Source organism: Lampetra planeri, chromosome 19 (assembly GCF_965212315.1).
Source record: "Lampetra planeri chromosome 19, kcLamPlan1.2.h2, whole genome shotgun sequence".
Classification (NCBI taxonomy): Eukaryota; Metazoa; Chordata; class Hyperoartia; order Petromyzontiformes; family Petromyzontidae; genus Lampetra; species Lampetra planeri.
Window position 1 is genome coordinate 1515821 of NC_136125.1, and position 21120 is coordinate 1536940.

Sequence of the window (21120 nt, forward strand, 5' to 3'; positions counted from 1 at the left end):
CGTGCTCGCGTTTCCACTACCGTGCTCGCGTATTCCACTACTGTGCTCGCATCTCCACTACCGTGCTACACGCTGCGTTCACACGGGGCCATGCCGGCTCGGTGCGAGAATATACAATCACGTGATGTGATCACCTTTGCTTTAGCAGTCGGAGCTGTCCACGCGGGATTGCCACCGGAGCCTGAAGGAGTTGTGTAGCAATTGGGCACTGGGTTTTCCTGTCTGCACGTCTACTGAGCTATTTATCGGGCTATTGTCTTATATATATTTTTTTACATCGGTGGCGAATGTAAGATGACAATTGTTTTTTTGTTTTTTACACGAGGTGGTGCTACAATATTCTTTAGAGGTAACAACAACAAAAACATGTTCTTCTTGTTGTTGATAAATACGTTGTGTTCAATGGACAGTAATATTTAGGCGCATAAGCCCAGAGGCTTTAGTTTGATGCCGAACTGAAGATGCTCTCCACACTCGATCAGAACGCTAAATCGCCGCGTCCCTTATAGCCCAGCATGCACTGTGTGTTGGGTCATTTATATTTCATATGATGTTTGTGTGTGTGTGTTTGCGTATTAACGAGGTCCTCTGGTAAGCAATGGCCAAGGCGCGCGCCGTGTCAAATCACGTTTGATTAACATTACGTCCCGTCGAGATTCTTGCCTCGCAAGCAGCACTTGCTTGCTTGCCGCTTGCTGCTATTGCTCCACGCTTTCACCGTCTATTTATACACATACACGCGCGGCAGTGCTGCGCCACACACGCGCACACACTCCTCCTCGTGAGACACTCTCACCCCCCCTCCCGCCTCCTCGCCGCCTCTACCATTGCAACTAAACCCAGCGCTGCAGACGTGTGAGTATTCGAGCCGCGGATTGCGATGGAGCCAGCGCGATTGAAGACCGCACGAGTCAATTGAACGCTAAGGATATATATAATATACACGTAAAGAGGAAAATGTATACACGCGCGACATTGTGTGTGCCAATGCGAGATATGCAGTCATTTAATTTTGGTTGTTCGACGCGTATGCCTAGAGAAAATACGTAAACGTATAATTTGAAGCTTCAGAGCATCTAAGCCTTCATTAAGATTATAGATATAGCTATCACTTAATGCCAAGGGGTTATGTCGAGCGCGTGACTCGTATTAATGGTAGGGAGAACATTATCTGGGCTAATACACAAGTGAAAACACGCGCCGCTGGGAATTATTAAGCACGTCAAAGTGTATCTCCCCTGCTCGTGTGTTGGATGAATCTGCTGTGTTGATGGGTCGCTTCACGCGGCTTAACTAACTATTGTTCATTTCCGCAGGCACCGAATCGTGTATCCGGCCGCATCAATTGAAAGCCTCTATACATGGCTTAAACGGGAGAGGAATGTCAAGCAGGATGATACCCAGACATATGTGGCTTTATTTTCTTCTATGCTGCTGTGTCTTCTGGTAAGTGCCTTCATATATCGTGGATCGCTTATGCCTCTTCTAGTACGAGCGCGCGCGTGTATTAGCAGAGACGTGTTTATCGCATCATCATCATGCAAACGAGCGATCCATCACTGTGCTGACGCCCAATGGCTAAAACTGGGCTGTCACCGGGGTTTTACATCGTGCCGCTATGAATCGCAGCTGCCACCATTCCGCAGCGATTGCGTGTCGGAGCGCGTAACGCCGGTGGAGCTGCAATCGCCGCACGCATGACAACCTCGCGGGCGCTGCTGCGGTGGCGGGGCAGCAGCCGAGCAGGGAGGCGATCGCCGCTATTCGCAGGTCTCGGTCAGGTTATTTAAGCAGAGTAGCGGGTTGGCCAATAAGCTACCCGACCCCCACGGTGTTCAACTCTCTGTCGCTGCCCCCCCCCCCCCCATTAAATGTGAAGGGGAACTAGGAAAGTGCGCTGTCCGCTACTCAACGTCGTTTAAGAGGCGTTCGCACGCTCGTATCGTGCGCCCAATGTGCTCGAGCAAAAATGCCACCGTGGTGTGGTCAGCTTGCGGCTGTCCTCGTGTGGGAGCTACCGCATGTCGGACTTTCCCTAACCGGGAGGGGGGCCATGATAGAATCAGCACAAGCATCGTCCTCACGCAACGGCGTCTCTCCGTCATTATTACCCGTCGATAGAATTGGCATTTCAAAATAGGGGTAAATGCTGCCGTTCGTGATGTGTCCGTGCGTAATCGCGTCCTATTGAATGTTATAAGCAACGATACGATCACGTCGGGCCATTTCTTTGTATGCAATTATTTTATATATTTATATATATATGAACACACGCACGCAAACCCATGGCTCAAACCAGCAGCCATGTTAAGGTCTTCATCGATACAAAGACTGCTTGTGCCTTGGCCATTTCCCTTCATCATATCAATCACAAGTTCACGTCTGTAAATGACGAGAGTTACACTGGCCGCAAAATCAAACGTATTTAACATCACGCAAAGGTGCGCATTGCACGTGCGACAGCTGTAAGCCTTTTCCAGACACCAGCAGCCTTGGGTGGGTCTGGAGAAGGCCGACAGGTGAACGTGTACAGCGAACACACGAGCGCTGTGAAGCACATGCGTAGCAACCTACAGGCAAAAACAAAAAAATGTGCGTGTGGCTCCGGCTGTTAACAGCGGCGACCGCCGTCGCACTTGAGTGAGAGACGCGGTGGGGGGGGGGGGTGTGCAGTTGGAGAGGACATCCCCGCATCGACACCAGGCAGCGGTGTAACAAGTGGTTCTGGGCTCGCAGGGCAGTTCGAGACCCTCTACGCATGGGGCTACAGGAGGGCGGGTGATGCGCACAGCAAGTGGGGCGTTGTGTTTAAAGCTAGGGGAGGACTTGAGTCACTGGCCCAAGCTCTCTTGAAACTTAGCCCATGGTTAAATCTTGACTTAAAGCTTTCGTGACTGCAGGAATTAATGTTATTTGGGTCTTTCGGTAAAGTCGCGTAGATGGTTCAAAGAAAATAACAATTGCTTGTATTGTGATCGAAACGTCGTAGTTTTTTGTTATTCTCTTTGAACCATCTACGTGACTTTACCAAAGGACCCAAATAATTAGCCCATGGTATTTTTTTTTACGACGGGTGGTATTGACAATGGTACGGCTCTTCTGTTGTTGTTGTTGTTGCCGCCTGTGCTTGTGTGCCACTGCCAACGCAGCATCACCAAATGAATGTGTTTCATTTCATAGGCCCGTGGTCAGTTGTGGATGTTGTGTGTCCACACGCCCACGTGCATGTGTACACGTTCGTCGCTGCACACAGCAGCATATGTGCTTGGCTCGTGTACGCTGTTTGCGTTTGCATTGTATCAAGGTGAGCGAGTGGCCTATTTCCGCGTGTGAGTGGCCTATATATGCGCACGTGTGAACCATCTCTCCGCTCACGACCTGTGGGTGAGCTCCATGCAGCTGATGTATGCGGCTTATATGTGTGCAATAGGTGCGCACGTGCCATACACGTGGCTTATATAGGTATCCTGTGCATGCGTTTGCTTGTATATATGGTATTGCGCGTAAGTGTATGCCATTTGGATGTCCTGTGTATACACGTATGCATATCATTTGTTTAATAATATATGTACTCAAGTATGCGCGCACGGCATATAATTAGCATCCAGTCTTATACCAATAAAATAAACATGGTGTACACTACATAGATTGACGGCAAATAATACTCAGCCTTTCATTAGACATACTTGCAGGCTTCCAAGGTCAATGTATCCCATTTCATGCTCTTATCACTCATCAGTGAGCCATAATTGGTTCAAAAATTGCCAGAGAGTATACCTGATTGTTAGAGGCTTGCACGGGCTAACTCGGGTAATGTTTGGCCCACTCAATGTAAAAAAACATGCACTTGTGGCATTTTAGTTAGGTGGCCATTTAAAGACTGTGCACATTATGAACGCGAATGCAAGGTGAAGTTTTGATACCTGGCGCGTTTAATAACAATGGGAGCATCCACGCGCTGTGCACCGAGCAGCAGCGTGGAGTGGCCTATTCGCGTGCTCTGAGTGTGCATTTGGGAATGCACTACACAGCAATTGCCAGCACCGTCACTGGAACACGGCGACGATGATTATTAATGCCACAACGTGATGCCAAAATAGCCAAGGCACATTTCATATGGAATAAAAAAAAACTTAAACGTTGGGATGAACAAAGCTTCTCATTAATATATGAACAGTGCATAAACGCACGAATGAAGGAATCTTGTATTCAACAAGAGGCAGTGCCAATTGAGATAACTGTGTATAAACCTAACCATTTTCTGTAACCTACACTCGAGTATAACACATGCTCTGTTGATAATAGGTTGGCATTTGATGCCTGAGTAACAATAGCCAAACAAAAGTCAACACGTTCTTCACTGCTTTAAAATGAAACATATAGGAAACGTTTTGGGCATTGGGCCTGCTTCATAGCAGATATATATTTATAAATAATTAATGTGCTATGAAGGGACATTGTCCGAAACGTTGCCTGTTATCAGTTTTTATAAAGGCCACAGTAATATACAAGAACGTCTTGCATGTGCTTGTTATTTATAGTCTGGTATATTTAGCCAGAGCAGAATGGCGATGGAACCTGCCAATAAATCAACTTATAAGTGTGTGCCACATCTGAGAGCCTTGTGAAATTTAATTGGATAGCATCTAACCAGCAAGTACATCTCTCGACGCACGTAGTTATGAGTTCAACTGCCACAGCTCACTGTGTGTAATACAATGCATAATCGTGTGCCTCTGCTGGGACACAGCATCTCATTGACAACATCAAGCAGTCCTCCTAATGGGAAGAAGGATGAGACGATCTACCCGGAAAACATAACGAAGATATTAGATCGACTCCTTGATGGATACGACAACAGGCTCCGGCCAGGCTTTGGCGGTAATATGCTCACACCACAATGGTCTCATCAGGTTGCTGACGTGCATTGGCGGCGGCTGCGTGGTGGCTGACAGTCGATCCAAGAATGGAATGTGCATTATAAATTTGAATTATGATTAAATGGGGCAGGACGCCCTGGTCGTCGGTACACCGGTTCCGTTCTATACAACGCGACTCCACATAAACTTTCACAGCTAATCGCCATCAGTGTCCCCGTGATTGCCTACGCCCAGTAAAGCCCGCCTCGGCTAAATCTCAAGACTCCATTTCAGGAGGATCCTAGCAAATTTTGCAGTAGGGAGGCGAGGGGAGCGATGTTGCTGGGTATATAATCGTAATTGAGTAATGTTAAGGTACTTTTTCAGCATTGGTATGCGTATCCAACACCAGTTACATTGTGTGGGGAGGGGGGTAGCTTTGAGAGAAAACCAAGGAACCCAGATGTAGCAACATGCAGAACAGGGGGAGAACAGACAAACTCGACACGAAAAGGCATCGTAAATCAAACCCAGGTTATTTTTGCTGTGTGGCACGAGCTTTACCACTGCACCACTCTGTCACTAACATATTCATTGGTGGTCGTGAGCCACGGGTGGGATCTCCACGTTTCTGTTTGCAGGATCCTGTCTACCCATAAGTAGTGCAGGTTTGCCAGATGGATAGTTCACCCAGCTAGATAATGGGCAGAGTTATAAATTGGAATCCTTAGAAATGTACAATTCGTAGTCTGCTGCATTACCAACTGAACTCTTCAAGGCACTGTCTAAAATGAGAATAGATTTTTACGGATTGGGTCAACTAATTAAGTTTAGATGTTTAATGCCCTGTGTATTATATATGCGTGCAGGGCCGGTTACGGAGGTTAAAACTGACATCTACGTGACAAGCTTTGGACCTGTTTCAGATGTGGAAATGGTAAACGAAGCTTTTCTTTGCACGTGTGTGAACATTATGCTTTTGGGTTTGCACGCGTCGCATAACATAATGCCGCTTAACAAAGTTAAACAATACAGGACGCGTCTTGAAACGTTGCATAACCGATGCACTCAACCGTTGTTGGTTACCCGTTGTAAGGATTACACTATGGACGTGTTCTTTCGTCAAACGTGGGTTGACGAGCGGCTGAAGTTTGACGGGCCGATAGAAATCCTTCGGCTGAACAACCTGATGGTGAACAGGATATGGACCCCAGACACGTACTTTAGGAACGGGAAGAAATCCATTGCCCACAACATGACGGCGCCGAACAAACTCTTCCGCATCATGCAGAACGGAACTGTGCTCTACACCATGAGGTGAGCCGAGTCCTCCGCGGTGGGGGGCGGTGGGGCGAGGGGGTGTTTTCATCTCAAGAGTTGATTTTGATGCGCGATGGATGGAGGACGTCTTTCACGCACGTGATGCTGCCGCACAAATACCTTCGTCCCTTCGTGCGTTTCGGACATGTCGGTGATACATTTGCCTCCGCGTGCATGCGTGTAAAGAGAAACTGTTTTTTTACGCGTGCGAAGCAAGCATTTCCCTTTAGTTGCATTGTCGATGCACATTAACAGCGAATTCGTTTGGATATCTCTCCAGCTCTGCAGAACCTCCGATTCCTATTGGCGCAGAATCTCCGGCATCTGCCACCCATCTCCGTGCCTTTATCACATCTTGATAGCACTAATAAATGTCTCTCCGATGTGGAATTCCTAAACACGTCACCCTGAAACTCAAAATCATCCAGAGAAAGCCACCATCAGAATTATCACCTGCACCCATAAATCAGACCGCATCAGTGGTGCAATTGGTAAAAGTGCAGCCCTGCAATTCCTCGCTCATGCCACTGCTAGTGGAAGGCCTACCTGCAGTTATGGCTGGTATCTGCATGGATAGTGCACTCTATTCTGTCTGTGCAGGGAAACAGCAGCAGCAGTAGTGGCAGCTATGCTGTATTTTAAGGAGCACGTGAACGGTAAAGACCCGCGCAGTCAATCTGGGTCAACGTACCCTTGTGCATACTCTTCACTCGTGTTTGGCAAAAGCTCGTCTCCATTAGTGGTCCTGAGCCAGTCATGAAACCACCCACTTTGCTATTGCGAGGGGTACAGTATCAATCACGCTGCGTGCGAATGCTCAAAACGTCAAAGTGCCTCAGCAGGCAACCCATCTCTGAGTGGCTTCCACCGCTGGCTTGCCAGAACGCGGTTCCCAATTTTATTTACCGCAGAGGGATGATGATGATGATGAGCTGGGTCAACCTTTGACCAGGGTTTGAACTCACCACCTTACAATTGGTTAAATTAATGGAGGCTCTCAAACCACTTATGCGTGTGTATGTGTGCTCTACGCTTGTGTTTTCTTGAGACAGGCTGACGATAAACGCTGAATGCCCAATGAGACTCATGGATTTTCCAATGGATGGCCATACTTGCCCACTGAAGTTCGGGAGTTGTGAGTGTTTGTTTTTATTCGCACGTTAATTAAAACTATTATAATCAATGTGCCATTTGCCGTGTCATTAATTTGCTTCCACATCAATCACAGCAATAAATGTGCCCGTGCTATGCATTGGGTAAATAACCAGTATTATGTATCGACAGATGCCTACCCCAAAAGTGAAATCATTTACAGTTGGACCAAAGGTGCTAACAATTCTGTGGAGGTCCCGCAAGAGTCTTCGAGCTTGCTACAGTATGACCTAACAGGGCACAACGTCTCAAGCGAAGAACTCAAATCGAAAATCGGTAACGCCCGAGTTCCACTTGTCAATGACGCATCCACTGGCTTGCATGGTGACTGTCTGATTGAAGATTGCGTATTGTTACCATGCGATTGTGCGCTTGCGGCATTAATGGATTCTTTGTGTTCCACTTTGCAGGAGATTATGTCGTTATGACCGTGTCCTTTTACCTGAAGAGAAAAATGGGATATTTCATAGTTCAAACGTACATACCGTGCATCATGACGGTCATTCTCTCCCAAGTGTCATTTTGGATTAACAAGGAGTCTGTGCCTGCCAGGACGGTGTTTGGTAAATCGCTTTTGTAAATTCGAATTTACTCCTCTTGCCATTGCATCCTGTTATCACTGTGCTAAACATGCCTGTTTTATTATATATCAGCATGGAATACAGCCATACAGAGGTATTCATAATGTACTTAATATAACAGCAACGTGCATGCAGATAACGCAATATTTGCGCAAAACTAGGATGTCATGAATGTGCTGCGTAAGAAGCATCTTTGACGCCACCCATTGACTGATATCGTGAAAGTACAAGTGTAGATCTTGACACAGCAATCGTGAAAGTACAAGGTGAATCTTGACACCGCGAGGCGAGTTGTGTGCGTGAGTCATTTGTGGCCATACAATTGCAACTTGAAACAAACGCAAAACCTTGAATCTGAGAAACAATTGAAACGTATTTACTCAATACAATAGAGTGCACCATATCTAGTATAGTAAGCGCCAGTATGCACGATTTACACAGCAAACTATTCGCGCAGCAAAGCAATCGAATGTTGCTTACATCCTGTATTTGAAGTCTATCACTATGGGTGGGGGTTCTACAGTGTAGCAATAAACCCCATTGTTGTTCTGTAATATGCTCCCACGTCTATGCTGCCCCCCCCGCCTCCAACCTGCACTGCTCGGCATAGGTGAAGAATAGTCGAATAAACCCCCCTGACTATAGCACATGTATTATGCGGTGGGTGGGGGGGGAGTGGTGGCACAGTGGTTAGTGCACTGCACACTCTGACTTGGGCGGTCCGAGTCAGACTCCTGGCCATGGTCGTGATATCGGCACCAGTCCAAACCACAGCCCTCTATCAATCCGGTACTGAGCAGCGTGATGAAGCATCCTTAAGCCCCCCACAGCCGGCAAGCACCAAGAGGCCTTTATCCACCAGTGGGTTGCCAAAGACTGTTTCTTGCATTATTCACTGTGGAATTAGTTACATGAAGGCTTTATTTAGGCAATGTGCAAAACATCGTATTTAGCGGCATCAAATATACGTGGCTATTTTGTTGCAGCTGTTATTTTAAATACAGAGTAACTTGCAGGACCCAACACAATTCACCAGTCACGAGTGTATAATGGATGTTGGATGTGTATCTTTACTACGTTTGTACTGCGTATACTGTATATAATTAGGAATTACGGAACACATTTAGTGACACAATTTGAGCCAGTCTTCCAATTCAAATCGGTGAAAACCCCATCACAACAGAGACAATAATACGTGCATGTATGTGCCTTATGCATTCCTCCAGCCCTGTGTTGAATGGCCGCATGTTCTCAACTTGTGGAGTTGGTGGTGTAAAAACGAAGAAAACGGCCACACGTGCAGTGTTCTTGAGTTGGTAGTCTGCATAAGGCCGAGCGTGAGCTTTTGTGCCGTGCAGTGCACATCTTTGCGTGGTGTTCACTCTCGTAGTCTTCATCCAAAACTCAGTTTTGTGTTGAATTAATCGAGACAAGCCCAGCTAATCGTTCTTTAGTCGACATGCACTCTCCCGGTAGCGGATCGAAGACTTGTTTTAAAATATTGTAGGACCCTGCATGAATATAAAAAGAACAATACAAGTTATCTGGTAAATATCGATTACGTACCGATTTTTGGGGTCTCAATGTGGGATGGGTGGGAGACAACACCACCACCCTTACCTCCCCCCCCCCACAATCTGCAATCTGCCAATGCCCTCCTTAGTTTGGCGCTTCTCGAGTGTGGGCACAGTCCAAGTAAAAAAATAAAACATTGAAGGACGCCACAGCAGCAACAACACCACGCCGTGGCGTCGTGTACTTATCCCGGCGACGGGCTCAAGAGTCATCATCACGCTCATAGATGAGGCTACACTGCAGGGAGAGCCACCAAGACGCCAATGTGGGGTAGCGTGATTGAGGCACAGGGTGATCGCATAGCTGTCAACCCATACGGGTTACCCCGTATGCTTGTGCAGGGAAATTGAGATTTCAGGTCTATATGGCATAGAGCCGTTTCAATATGGGCAAAAAAGTGTCTATTTGGTTGTGTTTCTCCCTTGTGATGGGACTTTGTAGGATGAACTTTAAGATTTATAAGGGGCACGGCGTGACCAATAAAGTCCGAATTTGTCTGTAATATGGTAGGGCACTGACAAGGGGTTGACAGGTGTGCGATCGGTATGAAAAAGTTCGCGCAAATAACAAATAAACAATGAAAAAAGAAATAAACAAACAAACAAACAACGCTTATACCACTAACCAGCATCGCCCTCGCGGTGTGCAGGCATCACCACCGTGCTCACAATGACCACGCAAAGCATCAGCGCGCGCGGATCGCTGCCCAAGGTCTCATACGCCACGGCCATGGACTGGTTCATCGCCGTGAGCTTCGCCTTCGTCTTCTCGGCGCTCATCGAGTTCGCGGCGGTCAATTACTTCACCAACCAGCAGGCGGAGCGTGCCAAGAAGAAGGCGGCCAAGTTGGTGGCCTACCAGAAGCTCCAGGCCAGCATGGCCGAGCCGGTCAAGGACGAAGTTGTGACGGTAAAACATAGAACTGTCGCAGGCCACGAGGCACCAAGACGTTAGCTGCACTTAGGCGGGTGGTGCTTGCGTTTCGCGCGGCACAAACACTTGATAGACAGGAAAACCTTCTTGCTAGACATTTAAAAATATATATTTTACTAGGTAAAAGGCCCCACTGAGTTGTATATCTATTTGTTTTGTTTTAAGAAGCGATCTGGCCACCGCAAATGATAGCTCGACGAAGTGGCTTATCGTCATGTGAAAATGTACAGCAGCCACATACTCTAAACGTGATGTTGGTTCTAAAAGTAGAGGGGAAAATCGTAGGACATGGAGAAAAATCCACGCGACCATGGAGAGACATGCAAACTCCAAATATATAAGAGTCAGGGTCGGGTAGTTAACATCTCGCCACCATTGCGCCCAAGATCCCCCGTATGGCCCCTAACATACTTGGGGTAAGTGCTGTTAGCGACGAGCACCTATGAAGGCCGGCACGACACACGAAGGGGTGGGGGGCCAGCACCACGCCCAGCCGCCTTTGTCTCCCCAGTGGCGATGTTTACACATCGCACCAGATACTAATTTGAGGCTGAGTCAACCTAAGGGAGGCACATAACCAGTTCAATTAATCGTCACCGCTGTTGGTGGCCGTGAGCAGGAATCGAACTCTGGGTTTGTAGCCCAGCATGCCAACCGCTGCGCCACCTCTCCCCGCTGGGTGCTGTGCACCACCTCTTGTATGGCACCCGTAATCTTTGCATGACCCATAAACACCACTTGCTATAGACTGGACTGTAGGTGTGCATCTCCACACCCATTCATGTTCCTGTGGGTTAAACAAAGTGCAGCGAAGTAAAATGCACTCAAATAATTGGCAGAGTTTTGAATAATTTCGGGGAATTGTGCAGAAAGTCGGAACGGCTCCGAGCAACAGAATTATGAGACCTTTTTGCCAGTATCAAAGTATGAGAGTACCTTTTGCAAAGAATCAAGTTTGCATTCACCACAAGTACGTGTGGTTAATGCGAACTTGATTACTTGAAAAATGTTTCTATTTGGTGGTTTAACATCTTCACGCCTAATTTATTGCCAGAAAGGGTAAAGCCATTTCTTATTTTTTCAACGGAATTATCACAGAAAAAACTGAAATGTATTTCCTCCCCCCTTTTAATGAAGTCTTATCGACCAAAGAGGTTGATCAACTTGCTTTTCCTGGCCTTGTCTGTGTTATTTAAGTATACTTTTATTGGGTCGCTGTGTCAATAAGAGTGCAATTTATCTTTATTAGAGTTTTAAATCAGAACAAAGAGCTATGCAGGAAATAAGTAGCATACACCAGGCAATATAATAAACACTCAAACACATGTGATTACATTTGGGTAGTTTTAAACATTTAAGGGCCTTGAGTAGAAAATACTTAAGAGTTCCCCATAGGCAATGTTTTTTCATATATACTGCACGGTATGTACAAATCAAAATGCTTAAATATATACGTCCACAAAGTGCAATATTTCTGTGGCCCTGTTTTTAATGGCATTAAGAGCACATTGACGGCATTTTTGTATTTTACAATGAAGACCAGAATAATCTATGCAACTATTGTGGAACACAAATCTATCCATAATGCTGTTACTGGATATTTAATGTCTGCTCTACGGCATATGGCACGCTATGGCGTTACCTTGTGTCATTAATCATGATTACCTCGTGCAAGCCTACATACAACACCACACATCTTCACAAATGGTGTTCGCGCATCTGCCAGTCATCTCGGTCCATTAACCCATAACGCCTAGGTCTGTACCACGACCTCCTTGTCTGTGGGATTTCACCACCCAACGTGCCTTTAATGTGCACCTAGCTAGGCATAAGCATCGTAGCGACTTTACCATAACTTCATGGTGACTATAGGCTTTTGCTGTGGTCTATATGGTTTCATCAGTAATTGTTACTAGTAATCACCAAATTAACTGCTAATTGGTTTATCTATCAATGTGCATCTTATGGGAACCCGTAAATCTCAAGGTTTAGCTGCTGGCCAATACTTCCCTTGAGTTTTCATTATTAACATGCTAATTTCTCACATTGACATTACTAGCCCCGCCCACTTTGTTTATGACCCTTGGGCTACACCCATTTTAAACCTTTAAAACCGTCTGCCTCAGCAGCTTTCCCCCTATTTTTTCCTCCTGATGATGATCGCTAGTATTGTCATCAAAACGTCATAGTTTTTTGTTATTTTTTTGTTATTTTCTTTGAACCTATCTACGTGACTTTACCGAAAGACCCAATAATATTACTATTTTCGTTTCGGCTCTCCCGTACATCACACGTGATTCTGCCTAATTAGAATAGCATTGGACAAAGCAACCTGTGTGTGTGCGCGTGTGCTTGTGCCAACATATACAATATTTTAAGCTTTACACCTTGGTCCGACACGTGTAATTCACACGGTAGCTTCAATAATGGCAGCACTCGCACAGAGACCGCTTTCAGTGACATTGCCGTGGAAGTCGCTTCGTTGGGCACTCTCCCTCGACGCCACGGGTCTCATGACAAGCGTGAACGATTGCCGATGCGCAAACTGTGTCACTATTGAATGGCCATCTGCCCCACGCTCATATATTAACACTGGCATATTAGGGCTTAGGATTACCAGAAGCTGCAGATGTTAGTTTTTTTTAAACCTCCTAATTAATAACTTATGAATAACAGTGTTTTGCACAAACGAAATCTCAGACCCCGAGCTTACACGGGCCACAGGGCCCGTGAGCCCACGTGGGTAACGTGTCACAACCTCATTTGTGAGGTCCCCAGACGAAAGCTGGTTTTCCTTGCCATCCAGTCAACAAGAGTGCCAAATGATGCCTGCCCGACGCACAATGAAATAGTGAATAATTTATACTAAAAGATCAAGTGAGGACAGGCAGTGAGGCATTACGCAGTTGCCCATCTTGCCCGTGGCCTACCATGTCTGGCACGGGCCCAGGTGCAAGGAATCTAAATGGGGCCCCCAGTCCAATTTTCTCCCCCCCCCCCCCCCCCGCTTCGTAGCCCCGCGCCTGGGCCCCTTTATCCCAGTGGAGTTGCACCGCCAGCACGCTCGATACTTCCGCCACCACACCCCACACATCCATCACGCATCCCAGACGCATTCCACACTCATCCCTCACACATCCCATACGCATCCCATGCACATCCCACGCACATCCTTCACGCATCCCACACATATCCCACACGCATCCCACACGCATCCCACGCACATCCTTCACGCATTCCACACATATCCCACACGCATGCTACACACATCCCACACACATCTCACACGCACGAGGAGTTCTTTCTGTGAGTTGGATATAATTCTGCAGCATTGTATCGACTAACACAGCGGACTTATCGATGCTATGATTCTCAATCAAGTGAATTGGAACATGGAAAAATGTGTTCACCTCTACAATAAGTTATTTGGCTGATCAGCTGGGGTGAAGCATAGCATGGGTTCCCCCCCCCGCTTCCTCTAACACGATCGGCGAGCATGTCCAGAGCCGTCTAAGCGCTCCCAGAAAGGAGGAACCCTTTCAACTGCATTGACTTGGCTCATTGTAGTAAACTTACGCAGATGCACGTACACACCACTTCAAGCAACTCCCGATGCCATCGAATGGATTTACCAAACTTAACCTACGTGTGCAATGTTTCGTCATTTTGCTTTTCAAATGCCATATGAAAGAAATATTGTAGTCATTTGACACTATATATATAATTTTGTTATGTGCTCCGTGTAGTACACGTGGCTTCATAGCCCCACAGCAAAGTGCGGATGTCACTAAGACAGTCGGCTTCGCTGTTGTTAAATGGAGAGACTGGCCCTAGCCGTAGTCATGTTGATATATCGGCACTGATTCATGGCTTTGAACAGACATTCACATTGCTGCACACTCATTTGAGCAACACTTGTAATGTAATAAGAACGTTTATATAAAAAGCGGCGTCTCGTTTGGTTCAATTTGCATCTCAAAACGCCACTATAGAATTACTCACGTACAGCCAGAACCGGTGCCAACAATGGCACGAGCTCTGGAGTCCTACATAGTCATGTCAATGTCAAAGTTAGAAACAGTAATTCCACTCAAAGACCGACTCGTTTGGGGGAGTCTTTAACATTACGTTTGCATGTAACTAACACCTGATACAAAATGAATGCTGAATAACATAACAACGATACATTTCATATTTTGTGTTTCTAATTAATTACAATAAAAGCAAACCATGAATGTACAGTTTAATGTGAGTCGCTTACCATCAGAGGTAAAAAGGAGAAAGGCTGGAGAGGGTTTCTCATGGGCTAGAAACATTCATCATCATCACAGCTCATGGGAAGATAGCCCGTAGGTGTCCACTGCACATTTCCTTATTTGTTTCCACTTTCCTCTGTCTTGTGCCAATATGCTCAGGTAGTTGCCACATCTTTCTGGCACCAATCTCTTCTTACGTCGTTGTCAAGCCATTCTCTGTTAGGTATTTCTCTTTCTGGTTCCTTCCATTTGTCCGAAAGCACTTTTTTCCTGTTGTTGCCCATTCTACATATGTGTCCAAATAGTGCCAGTTTCCTTCTCATCACTGTCTGCATCATCGGGTTGTCTTCTTCTCAAACAATTAGTTGTGGTTATAAAAAAAAGAATGTAAAACAGGAGAGCAGCGGCAGATGACGTGGATGACCATGGCATCCAAGCGGCCAGGTTCACCGAGTGCACGAGTTGAGCACTTTTTTAAAAAGACAAATTTAGCAAATAAATAAAGTACTTCATGATTAGTTTTACACATCTGTTTACATAAATTGACATACATTTAATATATGTAGAATGATGTCCAAAACCGCATTCTGAATAAAACTCCGCCACCAATCGGCATCATGGCCGATGGGATTCAGGGCCCAGCGCCCTGACGTCAGCTCGTTGTGGACACTCCGTTGGTCTCACAAAGCCTGATCTGCGTGCGTGACAAGAAGAGACAGCTCCACAGAGGTGCAGATTCGCAGCTTGATGATGATTACGAAGTTGATAGCAATTATGATAATGATGCTCCTGCAGCTCATTATGATCCACAAAACCACTTCTTGAATCCCAATCTCACAGGAAGCGGCGACCGCCTGCCTAGAGGTTTTTCTCACAGATGCATAACTTGTCTCGATTGAAAAACGGATTTCTTTAGAGCTACATTTTGTGTTTAGTTTGTAGTCCTGGCCCCGCACCTCCGATTATCACGGTTGGCTACGTACGGGGCGAAAAAAGGTTCAAGTTCAACGTACAACAATGAGAGTGAAACGTCATCATCAGGGGATGGCCGCGTGGCACGCGTTGTGGCTACAGATCTCCGTGTCCCACCGCACGCAGTCATCGCCGTGCTCACACCGTTTGGCTCCGAGATGTTCATTATTTTTTTTATATTTGTTCTGAATACTCTTTTGTTTTGGATGGCTTTTCTGTCTTACCCATAATTCCACGTACTCGAGTCTGGCGTTACAAGTTTGTCTTACCATATTCTGGGAAAACTCACGAAAGATGCATAATAGTGTGAACGTCTTAGCCCAAACTTCAAATTTCAGATGTAGTTATAAATTAACGTCAAGGATAATAGCTTTCTCTCTATATAACGTTGGTTTCTATTGTGTTAATATCTTACAATGTGAACGTTTGGCAATTTAAAATAAAAAGACAACAAAATATTTCTTACGATCAAATATTAGGCAACAATTATTTAAACATAATAATAAAATGTGAGTATATTTAAAAAATTCGTAGGATGGTTACATTTTATGTTAGTGCAGCCTTGGAATATTATTGTATGAGCAGCTATTTTTTTGCCATTGCAGTTCCCAATGGTGTTGGTAATCTCATGCCTGCATATACATTGACCGCCACACATTGTTAAATCAAGTATGTAAAATGTTTTGTCGTGAAGTTAATCCAGCCAGAAGACGATGTGGTAGAGTGGCCACAATCAGAGGGGTTCCAAATTCCAATCCTAGTTGGGGGTCAACTCAGCCCATAGGTCAAAGAACCGTCACCTCGACGTAGCAACGCTGCATTGGCAGTGGTGAACAAACACAGTCAGCACAAAACACAACTCAATACATTAATCCATAATGCCATGGCCTTAAAATGAACATTATATCACAGGTGACGTTTCGGGCAATGGTCTTAATACCACAGCACATAGAAAGGCTAGAGACAATGAGTGGATAAGAGACTGCACTTTACACCGTGGCATCTCAAAATGATTACATTTTAAAATCTCTAATGATGGAAGTTTATTTTTTTAAATCGGCATATGAATAGTTGAACTCTTAGTAGCTCTTGAACAACAGACAGACCCTAATATAATAATAAAAAATGCAAAGAAAAACTAATTTGTTTTAAGAGTTAAATTATAAAATGTTGCTGGCACATTATATAATGGGTAGATTTGTTGTAATGCATTCCTGGGCCCAATGTCCACTTCGTTAGGGGGTCCAGTGTAGAAACTCACCCCCCCTCCACTCAAGGGGGGGAGGGTGAGTCATCGTGAGTGTGGGCTATGCCAGAACGGCCAACCGATTACCGATAATATAATCTAACCGCGTGCCGTCTACTTGTCGCTGTCGCGTTCTTGCTGTTGCGCCTCGGACAGAGCGCCAACATCTCGGAGACCCACTGCAACTTGAAGAAGCGAGTCAACTCGGCGGCCGCGTCCCGCGTGGACCTGTTCGCGCGCCACCCGCTCGCCTCGCCCGACACGGCGAGCCTGGCGAGCCGCTGCTCGGGCGCCAGCCCCCTGCCACGGTCGCCGCAGCGTGCGGCCTCCACACAGACCCCGGCCGGGACGTCCGGCCAGCAGCAGCAGCAGCAGCGACCGGCGTCGTCCTCGAACCCTGCGGCGTCCGACGCGGGCAAAGCCTCCACGCCCGTGGCGCCGACACCTACCGCGCCGCCCCCGCCGCCCCCCTCTGCCGGCACGAGCAAGATAGACATGTACGCGCGGATCCTCTTCCCCGTGTCGTTCGCGGTCTTCAACATGGTCTACTGGGTTGTCTATCTGTCCAAGGACACCATGGAGAGGCCCGAAGACAAGTGATGCTCCGCGGCTTTGGAAGAGGGACAAAGAGATGGGCACCGAGGCCCCTTGCAGCCTCAGCGAGCTGCAACCCCACTCCACTGCACTGCACACGAACGACACTTGCAGCCGTGAGCACCACGCGACTGGTTTATAACACAGAGGAGAAGAAGAAGCACTTTTTTTGTCCCGTGCAGTATAAGTCGCACTGGCCTCTGGCTGAGCTTGCAAGTGGATTCACTTCGTGGAGGTTGCCAAAGACACTGCAATAAAGAAGGGCGCAGCAGCAGCTGCGGGAACCACGGTGGGGTGGGCAACACGCGTGGCCACGCGCCGTCTCGAGCAGTTTGTTCAGTGTTGCAATAATGAAACATCGCATCATATATAGGTATTCTTTAAGGACCTTTCTTCTATTTTTTATGTTGGGATTCTATTTTTTATTATATTCTTAAAGTGTGGGGCCCTCTTCAGAAATGTGTGTCTTGTTGCTTCCCTCGAATGAAAAAAAAATGGCATGCTGCTACAATACCTTCCATATGCGTTTTGTACAGTTTGTAAAAAAAAAATCACAAAAATTATATATAGTGTGTAATTATAATAATCCATTGTGCAAGTGGAGTTTACATTCCAGTGTTTTGTACACTGCAGTCTCACGTACACAACTCACTCGTCAAACTATAATAACAACACAGATGAGGAAGCTGTTCTATCGGCTGGATCAATGAGATAATAACGTGTATTTTATTGTATAATCGACAATAAAATTTAGAGACTTTTCGCATCATCATTGGCCTTTTGTAATATTCGATGTATATCACAGCGTATGTGGTATACGAAGCCACTTTGGTATAATGATAATAATAATAATAGTGGTGGTGGTGGGTTGTAAATGTACGGTCACAAAAGGGTCCCTCTTGGGTGGCTATTGTGACGTGACCAGTGTGAATGTTTTAATCAAATCGTCGAGCACACCCACCGGCGTCTCCGTTCGCTAGGCGACATAATGGCAAACCGTGCCGTTAGGTAAAAGCCAAGGTAAACGAGAAATGAAAACCGCGAGTTCGATGTCACGTAATGATATTCACCCATAGTGACCTCAAAACCAAACCGTGTGATCAGAAGTAATTGAAATGGGCGTAAACGTTTAAGTACTTTCAAACATATACGGAGTATGTATGGGTTTATCTGAAGCACTCTATTTAAAATGATACTCTTTTAAATAAATTGTGAGCTTTACAATTTGCTGCAAGTGTCTCTTCATTACCATTTTCACACATTTGGTTCATGCTTATGAAGAGTAATGATTTTGCCGTATTAAATTATGTAAAAAAGAACGCTATTGTATTGACAATACTCTTTAAATGTTAAATTTTCTTCCCTCAAATTTCAACATGACATTCTTTTTTTTGTAGAAAACTTGCACATGTGCGTGACGTCACCAAGGAGTGGAGTTCAGTAGCACGCTTTTAGGCATTTGAGACAGTGGATATACAATAACGACGGTTATAGTTACTGAAAGGTAATGTTTGTTGTTGCTCCCGAATTTGTTTAATAAAGACCTAAATTGTATAATGACTCATTTACTTTAATTTACTTACTTATGACACCATCCTGAGCCACAAGCACCTTGAACCGCGTAATTATTACATTGCCGAGGATAAAAGTTAAAGAGACGATCCGTCGGGAGTTGAGATAGACCCAGGAGTGAAAGACAGAAAGTCCCACCTTTAGAGAACCACACGGTAGGCACCTTTAGCGTGCCGCGTCCAGGCACCGTTGCTACGTCTTGTCAACTCCACCGTTCAGCCGCCTTCAGCAACCCCATCCTCATGCTCCACAATCGCGCCATCTCAGAGCTCTGACACACTCCGACGTAATGGCACATTTATGTTTAAAAGTCTCGTGCCACTCCCTTTGTTGTTTCAACAAACGTGACGACGTCGACATCTCTGCGTCTTTTTTCCACCATTGTGCTATACTCTTTGGTTCTTTCGGTAAAGTCACTGAAAGAACCAAAGAGTATGGATTCCTGTAGTCACGAAAGCTTAAAATCAAGATTGAACCATTGTGCCAATTATGCGCCGCTCCGTCGTCACCATGAACGTGGAGAAGGGTAATTGACCGAGACGATTTGAGGCTCGGCTCAAGCCAGCACTACTTTGCAGAGACGGACCCTGTGATCACCAGCATGGTGAGCGGATACGAGAAATGGCAAACATAGCCAGACTACTGCGTCCCCGGACACACTGGCAGTTCTTCACGGCCAATGATAGATGCAATGAGATGATAATGATCAACCGCATCAAGTCAGGATCGACCAACTACCAGGTGATGCTCGACTTGAATCAAGTCATCCCGGAGCTCTCTGGTGAAGAAATGAGCCATCAGCAGTGTGAAATGATGTCTGAAAAACTCTCGCTACAGTCGACTCGATTGCATGTAATGGAAGCCGCACTCATCCGGTATCTGATGCGTGCATGCGACATCTAGTCATAGTTGCATTTTCTGAATGGCTTCAAATTGACTTTCATAAGCATGTTGAGGAACCTTTCCTGAACATTGGGAGCAGATAAAGGCCCAATTTCAAGGGAAACAGGAAATAATGATGGTAAATTTCCATAATCAGGTCCGACAATGCAAGGAGCTTCAGTTGAAGTTCCCAGACATGAAGAAACAACTGGTAAATTTGGCGTACGTCCACTACAACACCAACCTGCTCGGTGACCTCCGTGAAATCGCGGAGGTCAGCAAAGGGTCTGCTCACCGTATCGGCAATGCTGAATCCGAAAATATCAGAAGCCAGAAAATACACCGCCCAATTATAAAAAAGATATGGCCCCAAAGATAGGGGCACCAGCTCCAGCTACCACTGGGAACGTGAATGCCACAGAACCAACTGGGTCTGCAAGCGCGAGGTTTGAGGAGTCATTACTGTAGACTGCCAATTGCCACGAAAACCTCACATTGTGCTATGGTAGGGAAATGTTAACTACCTCGCCTGGTATATAGGAGGTAATGGATTCGATCACGACCCTGACGCCTGTATATTTGGAGTTTGATGTTCTCCCCGTGGTTTCGTGGATTTTTATCCTGGTTCTCCGGTTTTTTCCTTCACATTTAGAAACATGCGTGAAGAGTATTTGCCTGCAATACATTTCCACGTGATAAGCCACTTCCTTGAGCTACCATTTGTAGGCAGATCGCTTCTGAAAAATAGTTATATAGCTCAGTGGGCCTTATCTTGTAAAAATACAAAGCATAGTTTAGTTTAATCTACAAGCAGAAAGGACATAGTTCCTTGACCTGCTCTGAGCGGTAACATCAGAGGGGAACACCTGTACTGAAATCTTCGCAAGGCAGCTCTGGTCAGTACCGAGGATCACTCTGTGCAAGATAATCAACATTCTGAAAACACCAGATAGAGAATGCACGTGCAAAAGGCTTCGTGCGTAGATATGGATATTTCCTGCATATTATAGCATATGACAACAGTAAACCGACATGATCCTATATTCTCACATAATCAGTACGTAAAAGTATAACTGTGCGCTACCATGATTCCCGCGGTCACTTTTTCGCGGAGAGTACGGTGGTCACAATTCACAATGACTACTGGTTCATGGGAAAACGTCGCAAAATTCGTCGGC

The 21120-nt window shown here is 45.9% G+C and overlaps 1 protein-coding gene across 1 annotated transcript; it reads left to right on the top strand.

Annotated features, from left to right (window-relative positions):
* Window positions 1–1329: 1329 nt before the first annotated feature.
* Window positions 1330–19042, top strand: LOC144723945 (gamma-aminobutyric acid receptor subunit alpha-6-like). Its single transcript, XM_078602730.1, has 9 exons — window positions 1330–1446; window positions 4751–4881; window positions 5729–5796; window positions 5956–6176; window positions 7232–7314; window positions 7464–7607; window positions 7742–7894; window positions 10137–10396; window positions 17051–19042. Exons 1-9 carry the CDS (start codon window positions 1382–1384, stop codon window positions 17492–17494), a joined length of 1569 nt encoding a protein of 522 aa, XP_078458856.1. The 5' UTR covers window positions 1330–1381; the 3' UTR covers window positions 17495–19042.
* Window positions 19043–21120: the final 2078 nt, after the last annotated feature.